The 12,061-nt window shown below is 42.2% G+C and overlaps 1 protein-coding gene across 1 annotated transcript in view; it reads right to left on the bottom strand.

The window, feature by feature from the left end:
• The window catches only part of LRP11 (LDL receptor related protein 11), a 46,849-nt gene that overhangs the window by 27,348 nt on the left and 7,440 nt on the right, over nt 1–12,061 (bottom strand). The window contains exon 2 of the mRNA XM_075339813.1: nt 10,988–11,145. Coding sequence (XP_075195928.1) covers nt 10,988–11,145 — 158 coding nt within the window. The remainder of the gene's footprint in view (nt 1–10,987; nt 11,146–12,061) is intronic.

The following is a 12,061-nucleotide window of genomic DNA, read 5'->3' as shown; positions in this document are numbered from 1 at the left end:
TGAAACGATCCAAAATGTTCAAGCAAAATCTGCACTCCCAAATCTAAAAGACCTCCTCTCTTCTGAGCACCACAATATGTCTAAACCACAGTTAACATCCACATTTTTGGTATTCTTGGAATGAGGAGAGTCCGCTTGATTTATGGGCTGATGTGTTTTCAGAAGCACGAGCTTACGCACAATGTAGAGGAACTACAATGTACTGGGCATGAAAATATATTGGGCCTTACAACGACATGTTTGCTAGTTTTAATTCTGCAAAATTCACTGTGTATTGTGGAGGTCACCTGAGCTGTAGTATGTTTGTTTAAACGTAATAAGAATATCTGTGTATATAAATAATCAAAATGAAGATGTAGTTGTATAATTATCTGTCTGTCTATGTAGCCATCGCACAGACCTATAGTATAATTCAAAGTTGTATAATCATGAAGGAGTTAACCAAAGATGATGAAGCCAGAATGTGAAGCTGTAAAAAGTGTTATCAGTAATGTTCACATAGAAGGAATGTACGGGAGGCAGGCAATGTGATGTGAGATATCGGGGAGTGAAAAGCACTCCTTGTTAGCTTCAAGGTTATTCATGCTTACGGTATAATTGGATCTATCTAATTAAACCAGTTCAGTTGGTGACGCTGGCTGAAAAGAGAGCATGTCTGTGTTCTTTGTCTTATATACATTGATATATATTTTGGCACTGATATACAGCTAATACGGCACCGTCTCTGGATATCCCAAATGAGGACTCCATTAGCAGTCTTCAATGTAAATTCCTCCCTTGACAGTATGACTTCATGGGTGTTTTCCAGAGACTAAATCATCATTACACCTGTAGATGAACTCCCAGAGGGGTGTAATTTCTAAACTTTGGTCACTTGAGGGAGTTTCTGCTAATCTAGCACTTAGGGACTCCAAATGGAGTCCGCAAACTATTCTAGCCAAATTAGAATAGCCAAACAGTACTTTACACTCACATGTGGGGTATTGCCACATTCAGGAGAAATTGTGTCACACACTATGAGGCCTTTCTACCTATTCCCTTTTGAAAATTCAAAAACTGAGGTTAAACCAACATTTTAGTTTTAAAAAGGTAATATTTTTTTCTTTACCGCTGAATAGTATAAAATTTTGTGACACACCTGTAGTGTCAATATGCTCACCGAACCCCTACATGAATTCATTGAGGGTTGCACTTTGTAAAATGGGGTCACTTGTGGGAGGTTTCTGCTGTTCTGGCACCTCAGTGCTCTGCTAATGTGACATGGCACCTGCAAACCATTCCAACTAAACCTGAACTCAAATATAGTGTTCCTTTCCTTCTTCACTTTTTACTGTGCCTCAAAAGTAGTTGTTGATCACATATGGTGTATTAGCGAACTTCAGGAGAAATTGCACAACAAATTGTACAGTCTATTTTCTTTTGTTCCCCTTTCAAAAATTAAAAATTTGGGGTTAAAGAAACATTTTTGTGGTGAACTTTTATTTTTTCATTTTCATGGCTCAACGTTATAAAATTGTGTGAGGCACTTGGGGCTTCAAGGTGCTCGCCAAAAATCTAGATAAATTTAGTGAGGGGTAATTTCCAAAATGGGGTAATTTGTGGTGGAGCTCCACTGTTTAGGCAGATCAGGGGCTCTCCAAAAGTGACATGGCATCCGTTAACGATTCCAGCCAATTTTGCATTCAAAAAGTCAAATGGCGCTCAATCCCTTCCGAGCCCTGCCGTGTACACTTAAAGAGTAGTTTACCACCACATATGGAGTATTGGCGTAGTCAAGAGCAATTGCACCATAAATTGTAAGGTGCAATTTTTCCTGAGGTTAAAGCAACATTTTTATGGTAAAAATGTATTTTTTCATTTTCATGTTTCAATGTTATAAAATTCTGTGAAGCACCAGGGGGGTTCAAGGTGCGCACCAAACATCTAAATACATTTATTGAGGGGCATAGTTTCCACAGTTCATGCACGAGGGCCTCTCCAAACGCAACATGGCGCCCACTAACGGTTCCAGCGAATTGTGCGGTTTCTGAGCTCTATCGGTCACCCAAATAGTAGATTTCCACCATATTTGGGATATCAGTGTACTCTAGAGTAATTGCACAACAAATTTAATGGTGCATTTTCTCCAGTTACCCTTGTGAAAATACAAGATTTGGGGCTAAAGTAACATTTTTGTGTAAAGAAGTAACATTTTCATTTTTTCCTTAATTTCTGTGATGCACCTAAAGGATTAATAAACTTCTTTGATGTGATTTTGAGCACTATGACGGGTGCAGCTTTTAGAAATGTGTCACTTTTGGGTATTTTCTGTCACGTAGGCCTCTTAAAGTCACTTCAAATGTGATGTGGTCGCTAAAAAAAAATGGTTTTGTAAATTTTGCTGGAAAAATGAGAAATTGCTGATGAACTTTGAACCCTTCTAACTTCCTAACAAAAAAAATTATGTTTCAAAAATTGTGCTGGTGTAAAGTAGACATGTGGGAAATGTAATTTAGTTACTATGTTGTGTGACATAACTCTCTGGTTTGATATGTCCGTTTTTCTCTGGTATCACTAGTGTCACACAATGGTGTGATCCATATAACACCTTCCAGAGAAAACACATATCTTTAAAATAAAATGATTTTTATACTCACCTACTCCAGCGATGCTGTCTCCGGCCGCTGCTGTCTCCTGCTTCCAGGCTGGCTAATTATGCTGATGAATATTCACTGCACTGTGACACAGAAGTAACAGCAGAGAGGAGACAGCGGTGGCCGGAGACAGAATCGCGGGAAACTTCAGCACCACGGAGAGCAGCGACAGGGACAGGTAAGTATAGGATCACGGATAGCACACGGAGAACCAACGTTGAAAAAAATCATAGCACACGGAGGGCCAAATGCATCTTTAACACCTCAGTGAAAAACTTGTGTGTTTTTGACTGAGGTGTGAAAGAGGCCTAACGTGAAGTATAATATTTCACAAAAAAAATCAGTCTCAGAATCACCAGGATCCATTGAAGTGTTCCAGAGTTATTATCTGACGCTAGTCCGAATTGATAATATTTGTCGGTCAGGAAGGTGAAAATGGGCTGAGGATGAAGGCATTAAAGCATATGAACAACTTGGCTGCCGAATGTCATTGAAATTGGATTTCTTACATTCCCATCTCGACTTTTTTCCACCCCATTTGGGACACGTAAGTGACGAACATTAAAGGCTGCTTTACCCGCTGCGATATCGTTACCGATATCGCTAGCGTGCGTACCCGCCCCCATCGGTTGTGTGACACGGGCAAATCGTTGCCCGTGGCGCACAACCTCGTTAATCCCCATCACACGGACTAACCTGTCCTGCGACGTCGCTCTGGCCGGCGAACCGCCTCCTTTCTAAGGGGGCGGTTCGTGCGGTGTCACAGCGACGTCACACGGCAGGTGTCCAATAGAAGTGGAGTGGCGGAGATGAACGGGACGTAACATCCCGCCCACCTCCTTCATTCCGCATTGGCGGTGGAGGCAGGTAAGGAGATGTATGTCGCTCCTGCGGTGTCACACACAGCGATGTGTGCTGCCGCAGGAACGACAAACAACATCGTACCTGTCGCAGCAGCAATATTAAGGAAATGAGCGACGTGTCAACGAGCAACAATTTTTCACGTTATTGTGCTCGTTGATCGTCGCTCATTGGTGTTACACGCTGCGATGTCGGTAACGGCGCCGGATGTGTGTCACTACTGACGTAACCCCCGACGATATATCGCTACCGATATCGCAGCGTGTAAAGCCCCCTTAAGAAAGGTTCCATAGAGATATTTCTACAATGGAGAATTTCTATCAAGACCGCTGGAATCCCAACATGATGGGGGACCACTCACAAGTGCAAAAGCAGATGCCTGAAGCATTTTTAACAGTACTGGGCCTTGTATAAGTAAGACTTTTACACTGGATTACGAGACTTTTTGAAATGTGGTTATTCCATTACATTTTCATATACTGTTTACTATGAAGACTTTGATGTAAATTAGGTAATTGTTGGCGTAAAACTTGTTCTCTAGAAAATTATTGAAAGCTTTCCAAGTGGTTAATTCAGTTGGGCAAACTTATTTCCTGAAGTGTTACAACAATTTTGTCTTCAGTTTGGAATACGCACTCTATTTAGTATAAGACACGTGTTTTTTTGCCAAGTAGCAGACAAAAAAAAATGTTTGGGCCGTGTAATTAAATAAGATTTAATTTATTAGTGATTCAACCTCCAATCAAAAAATAGACCTGAGTAACAAGTGGCTGTCTCCCAAGTCAGCTCCAAGGGGAGTTTTATTCAGCGTGAGCCTTGTATAGCAATTAATTGTAAAAAACAAAAAAACATATATTTGATAAAAAACAGCTCAGATTCATACTACTTAGGGGTTAGTGATCCCCCTATATAATACCCCACTGTTTCTTTACCACCTTTGAACCTCAATGCTCAGCAAAAATCAATACCACAAACAACATAAAGGCAAGCAGTTGTCACAGAGGCAGATGATCACATATTGCCGGGCCATTAACTATCCGTACAAGGTTTTAGAAACCGATCGCCCTACCATCAGCCATCTGTTCTTCATGGGCGTGGAGTAATGTATCTCTCACCATACTTTTGAGCACTTAACAAATATATGTCATACAAATATTGTATGTTCTAAGCCACTGTTTAATTGATAATTGTATTCTTTTCCCACAATATGAAGTGTTTTATTGTTATACTGTATCTTGTGTTGTACAGCTCTGGATGAAACTGCACATGGGTTATTTGGGACTCGCAGCTTTCAGCCTATGTCCAGTATAGCAGCTCTTTCTTAAGGCTCATTCAGACATCAGTTTTTCACAAGCGATTTCTCTGTGTTTTTGACAGTGGACCGAGCCCTATACAGACTTTTGTGCATAGGTTAAGTTTTCTGAGCGTCTTTTAACCTCTTCAGGTTTAGAAACATGCCAAGCAGTTAATAGAAATGACCTGACCATTTCTCGGGTGTGTTTGGCTCAGGAGGCATCAATGAGAAGGCTCTTTTTAAGATGCCTGGGCGTCCACTTCAGGGTTTTGACAATCTTTTTGCTTTAATAGCCCGCTATCGGTTTCCTCATTATTGAATGGAGTTTGCAAAATATCCAGAAAATGCCTCAAGACCGCGGAAAAAAAAAAGTGCTCCCTGAAGCATCTTCATTTGAGCAACTCGGCGGGTTCATCTGAAAAAAATGTTGTGTGCAAAAACTTTAAAGTGGTTGTCCACTATTTGCACAACCCCTTCTCAATGAAGACGTCCCCCCTTAGAAATTAATAACACCTATACTCACCTCCAGTTTGTGCACCATACCAGTGGTGTGGGCACTGGCTCTCCCGGGGCTCGCCTGACATAATCTCTACGGCCAATCACTGTCCACTTCACTGTCCCCTCCTTTGGACAAATCAGATTTCCAGAGGAAGTGAAGGAGCAACTGTAGTTCTGACTTTCTCTGGATCTCAGTTACATCCGAAGGAGGGGACAGTGAAGTGGCCGGCGATTGCCACAGGAACTGTTATGCCATACAATCCTCGGAAAAGCCAGTGCTAACACCACTGGTACGGTGCACATACTGAAGGTGAGAATAGGTGTTATTATTTTAATTGGGGTGATGGAGAAGGAACTGCCCTTGTAGTTGACAACCCCTTTAATATGAGGGACATTTTTCAAAGTGGTTTATGCCGTCTTCAAATAGCCGAGTCTAGGTTTACTTGGCTTATTTTGTGCCATATTTTGGGGAAAGAAGTAGAATGTAGGGCACACCCCTTCTCAATTGACGTTGCCCCTCTTCAGCAAGATCACACCCACTTGTCAAACAAGGTAAGGCGTCTTTCACACGTCAGTGAAAAACACACACATTTTTCACTAACGTGGTGAAGGTGCATATGGCCCTCTGCGTGCCGTGATTTTGGCACACGTGTGTTCTCCATGTGTTATCCATGATAGCACACGGAGAGCAGGAACTTTCTACACACCAGTCCACGCCGCGGTGGTGTTGATGTCTCCGGGGCTGCAGTCACACTTGTTTCCGGGTCCGCGGTGCAGTAGATATGCAATGAGCATAAAGAGCGGGCCTGGAAGCAGGAGACAGCAGCACCATAGATAGCAGCGCTGGAGACAAGTGAGTACAGAAATTCATTTTATTTCACAGACACGTGTTTTCTCTGGTATGTGTCACACTGATCACACACTGTGTGGTCTATGTGACATCTTTAATGCAAGAGAAAAACAGACTTATCTCCATGCAGAACACACGGACACGCGTGTGCGCCACATGGTCCTTGTGAAAATCCTGATGTGTGCGCAGACCCATTGATTTTAATGGGTCTGCATATGTCCGTGATTCTGGTACGTATGAAAACGGCGTCATACCTACCGGAATCACTGACGAGTGAAGGGGGCCCAAGTCATAGCAACTGTCTAAAATGCATTGCCAGTATAGTCCATGTAATACAGCTTTTTCCCACAAGCTGAATCAGGATTCTGTCTTAAATTAGCGAAATATGTTCCATATAATTCTATAGCCACACAAAACATTCTCAATTCATATTACAGGTGATGACTTAGCGATCGCTGTAGGTTTGACCAGTGGACCCCTCAGCACTCACAAGCAGGGGCTCTGCAGCCCCATCTGAACATCTGGCTATGAATTATAGTGCCGGAGCATGCTGACAGCCGCTGCCCCATGGGTATGAATGGTGACTGCCTGCGCTGACGTGCCTGTATGAATTAAAGCCTGCAGCTACTGGGAAGAATAAAGTTAATTTTCTCCTTGTAGCTGCACTTTCAGTATAGAGACCAGGAACCTTCCTAACACTACTGACCTGCAGATGGACCCTATATCTGCAGGTTAATAGAATTATCCGATGTGACAGATTCCCTTTAGGCCTCTTTTACACATCCATGAAAATCACGCACGTGTTTCACGGACAAGTCAAAGGTGCATATTGCCCTCGGTGTGCTGTGTGTATGGCACACATGTGTTCTCCGTGATAACACACGGAGAACGGGAACTTTCTACTCACCTGTCCCTGGCTTTGCTGTCCATGGTGCTGATCTTCGGTCTCCGGTCCTGCCGACTACCCGCTGCTGCAGCTTCCAGCCGCAGTGAAGTGAATATTCAATGAGCATAATGAGCGGCGGTCGGCAGGGCTGGAGAAGGTTAGTAAAGATTTGGGGTTTTTTTCTCACAGACACATGTCTTCTCTCCGGTGCGTGTCACACGGAACACATCCGTGTGGTCCGTGTGTGTTACGTGTGACACGTTTGCGTTCTGTGTGACACCTGTGATGCCGGAGAGAAAACAGACATGTCGGCGAGAGAAACTCACGGGCACACGTAAGTACAGAACGGACACACGTTCCGTGCGCAAATACTTACGTGTGTCCAAAACCATAGGAATACATAGGTCTACGTGTGTACGTGTCTCCGGTACGTGAGAAAACTGCCAAACATGTACCGGAGGCACATACGCGTGAAAGAGGCCTTAAATATATTTTCATGTCAGTACACACATGTATGAATCTCAACAATGGTAAAATACTAAACTAATGTGAATAACTGCTTTTCTTCTGTAGAGATAATGGCCCAGCAGCAGGTTAGAATATTATATTGGACCTGCAAATATTTCCGAGGCAAAGTAACCGATCTGACAAGATGTATACAGCGTTCCCAGGTACAGCACAATGAACCATTGTTACAAGTCCACCCGGCTGTTCATGGTTCATTGGTCTTGTACCTTTTCATCTGTATCTTCTTTGTGCACATTTGTAATGCAATGGAAATGTGATATTTTGATGGCTGCATATTTTTGGACCTTGAACCAGTATGTGACTGCAGACTGTATGGAAACAGAAATATAGCTACTAGAATAGAAGTATCCAAACAAGAAGCCTCATGGTTATACCTTAAGGTCTCATATAGGTCACACTGAAAAGGGTATACATTGACCCTCCAGTGTGACCACGAGACAGCACACTCCAAGAGACATATAATAAACAAGAGCACGAGGAGTTATGGTGCAAAAATAGAAGATTTATTTTAATCTCAATAGATAACAGGAAAAGAGTAAAGGACATACTAAGCACAAGAGTGGGGAATTAAATACCCAGGTCCCGTGGACCACTAATATCAGTATTAATAAATAAATGCATTAATACAGTGGGACTCAAATTCATAGTCGACCTAACGGGGTCACAGAGCATATTGTGAGCTAGGCAGGACACAAAGGATATTCTAAGTCTGTTATATACTTATATGAAAGGCTGTATATAGTATAATGTAGTATAGTGTAAAATACACAAGCCTATATCAAAAAAGAGTACAAGTTTAAATAGATTGCCTGTCTGCTCACAGCTGTGGTGCAGGGGAGCCAGATCAGAGAATTATCTCCATCCAGGTCCCATGGACCCCAGCCATGCTAAGATTTAAAAGTATAGGTAATTGCTAAAAAGAGCCCACATGAGGTAGCACGTATAATTCATTATAGGTAAGGCAGTGTATTTACAAAAAATCCACTTATAAGGGAACCCCTGAGACAAATAAGAGTCAACAAAGTATAATGTATATTAAAGAGTCTCAGCGGTAACCCATATATAGAGTGGGTCATGAGCAAAGATGGAGCGCTTACCAAATAAGTGAAGTGGTGCAGGGGGACCCAGCCAGAGGGGATCTCCGACGGCCGTTTCGCGGTATACTACCGCTTCTTCCGGGAGGAGTAAGTGCTCATGACCCACTCTATATATGGGTTACCGCTGAGACTCTTTAATATACATTATACTTTGTTGACTCTTATTTGTCTCAGGGGTTCCCTTATAAGTGGATTTTTTGTAAATACACTGCCTTACCTATAATGAATTATACGTGCTACCTCATGTGGGCTCTTTTTAGCAATTACCTATACTTTTAAATCTTAGCATGGCTGGGGTCCATGGGACCTGGATGGAGATAATTCTCTGATCTGGCTCCCCTGCACCACAGCTGTGAGCAGACAGGCAATCTATTTAAACTTGTACTCTTTTTTGATATAGGCTTGTGTATTTTACACTATACTACATTATACTATATACAGCCTTTCATATAAGTATATAACAGACTTAGAATATCCTTTGTGTCCTGCCTAGCTCACAATATGCTCTGTGACCCCGTTAGGTCGACTATGAATTTGAGTCCCACTGTATTAATGCATTTATTTATTAATACTGATATTAGTGGTCCACGGGACCTGGGTATTTAATTCCCCACTCTTGTGCTTAGTATGTCCTTTACTCTTTTCCTGTTATCTATTGAGATTAAAATAAATCTTCTATTTTTGCACCATAACTCCTCGTGCTCTTGTTTATTATATAGAATAGAAGTATACATAGTGGTAAAAAGAAATAGGCTTCTAGGATGTGTTGTCAAATTAGACAGGGTGGGTCATAAATACCTATAACAATGACGGTCACGTCCGTGTCTGCCTGCATTGATCTTGTAAGATATTTATAAGGAAGGCTTGAAGACATAAACTCTGTAAACGCAGTGCTGGATCCGAGTTCTGTTTCCTATGAAATGCAATTTACTTCTGCCTGACAACTCATTTGTACACTGTGATGGATGACAGCAGCGGTTGTCACTATGATAATATCAGAGTTTTGACAACCTACGATTTGACATAGATCAGAAGGACTATGTTGTACAGTGCAATGCAAGATTTTTAGGCAAAAAAATGCTGCACAGTAAGAAAAGTAATGAAAAAACAGACTTGGACAACCCCTTCTCGTTCACCATCTGTGCCCCCGTTAAAATAAAACCCCTTGAACTCATCTCTTGTGCCAACACCTCTCCAGTGGTATCGGAACTTGCTCTCCTTGAGCTCACGTGACGTAGTTACGTCATGCGAGACCTGTAACCAATCAGTGCCGGCTTCACACTCCCCACCTTCAGACATATCAAACATCAATAGGTTGTGAGTGGCGAGCTAGAGTTCTGACTTCCTATTGATGTTTAATTTGTTTGAATGTCGGGACAGTGAAGCCAGTGCTGATTGGTCACTGGACTCACATGATGTTAGTATGTCACGTGAGCCCCAGGAGAGCGGATGCTGATACCGCTGGAAAGGTGCCAGCACAAGAGCTGAGTATAAGCAATTTTATTTTAACGGGGGCAAACATGGTGAATGAGAAGGGGTTGGCCAAGTAGTGGACAACCCCTTTAACACTTCTGTTTTTTCTATAGCATTCTTACTGTGACCAACCCCTTTAATAGTTATTTTTTGTCTATTAAAATGCAAAGTGAATGAACAAAAAAGAAATCAAATGACTATTTGTTCTGATCACTAGTGATCATGGAACTGCTTGATTCTCGGTACTTGAAATGGGCATTTTGGTGCTCGGGTGCGTTTACAGAGTATAATAGAAGTCATTGTGGAACATTGTTAAAGAAAATCTACCCTCCCTGGAAATGCTGTGTTTATGGCTGGCTGTATGTGGGCAGAGAGGCGAACTGCCCAATCATTGACCTCCATTATACTCGTTACTCGAGTTGAGCCCTTTCAGAGGGTCTGACCTGCTCGGCAGGAGTAATGAGCATTAGAGCATTTTAGTGTTCGCCCATCACTAGGGACCATCTTCTACCTTCAAATCATCCTCAATTCTTCCAGAGACACTTGCACACAGTTTTTGAAGGAACTCTTCAGACTTGATGATTTTTGAGGGTTTTTGCCCTGAAGAGTTCTTTGCAGCCTTTTGATTGAACAGTGCCTAGTTTGGAGAAGTCAACATGCAATTTTTTTAAACATCCTCAGGAAACAAAGCTAAAAAACAAACCTCACATATGAACAGCAGAGTGTATTTCCCGTAGACTTGTTTTCCAATAGTTTTTGAAGCAGTTTTTGAGGTGGATATTGGCGAGGACCACCTCAAAAAAACTCCTGAAAAAAATTTCAATGTGAACATACTTTATATTCTTAAAATAGCCTAAGCTATAATACCTTCATTTCCACTGACGGGTCCCCTTGAAGCAGGGTCCAGTCATATCGAATGATAGCGTGGTCGTCACTGCTCTCACGTCCATCCAGTAGGACCCAATCCACAGGCAGCTGAAGAACCACGTCTTGTCCAGCATTGCTGTTGGGTGGCTTGTCAGGATCTGTAAGAGGACGAGTGACATTCTGTAACTTCAGGGATCTCTAAATTATATAACTGTGAAAGTAAAGAAACTTCTAGGTGTCTACGGCCATAGAATGAAACTCTCGTAAAGTCAATTGTTACCTTTCAGGGAAATGTATTCTGCATATAAGAACTTTGGTGAATCCCGAGTATGCTTAGTACTGAAAACATATTGAGAACATATTGTGTATTGTACATCAGTGTGCACATGATATACAGCGGTGCCCTGTGTGCGGTACATCACCATCTGCTATGCCGTCTGCCGAATCTCAGGGAGTGAATGTTCCTTTCCGAAAACTACTAATTAGCTGAATTGTTTATATGCTGGAAATATGTTAGCAAGTATTGTGTATCTATTCTTCTGCACCTCATTTACCCCCATTTACAAGAATATACCGCCACGCCATAGTCTGGATGTTAAGGTATTGGCACCGTTATTCATCATGTGTATTTCTGGAGAAATGAACATAAACCTAGAAGAGTGGTCTACAACCAGGCCAGACAATCGAGCAGCAGATCAGTAGCAGAAACTTTACAAATATCTTCTATATCCTTATGGCATTTGTGTCAGAGCAGTCTCTCTACATTTAGAGACTTGTGACAGGATCTGGGCCAGAGTCTCTCATTGCCATCTGATGCTCCTCACATTAAACATATTTCCCTTTTTTTTGGTGCTGAAAGGGTTAGTGACAGTTTTGCTTTCCAGCAGCTTCTGACTACTGGCCTCGGGTGCTTCCGGTTGGTGACCACTAACTTCTCCTCTATATGGTCACATCTCCCAGTAGAGGGCACTGGTTATTTTGAATCCATTCTGTAGCTAGGCCTGAGGTGGAAGGAGCTGCTGGAGACCTTGTTGCTGTGAAGTGGTGTAGGTTGCAGTTCTGGTGTCTGACTGC

This window comes from Anomaloglossus baeobatrachus, chromosome 3, assembly GCF_048569485.1.
Source record: "Anomaloglossus baeobatrachus isolate aAnoBae1 chromosome 3, aAnoBae1.hap1, whole genome shotgun sequence".
Classification (NCBI taxonomy): domain Eukaryota; kingdom Metazoa; phylum Chordata; class Amphibia; order Anura; family Aromobatidae; genus Anomaloglossus; species Anomaloglossus baeobatrachus.
Note: the sequence above shows the minus strand (reverse complement) of the source record. Positions and strands in the feature narration are given on the sequence as shown.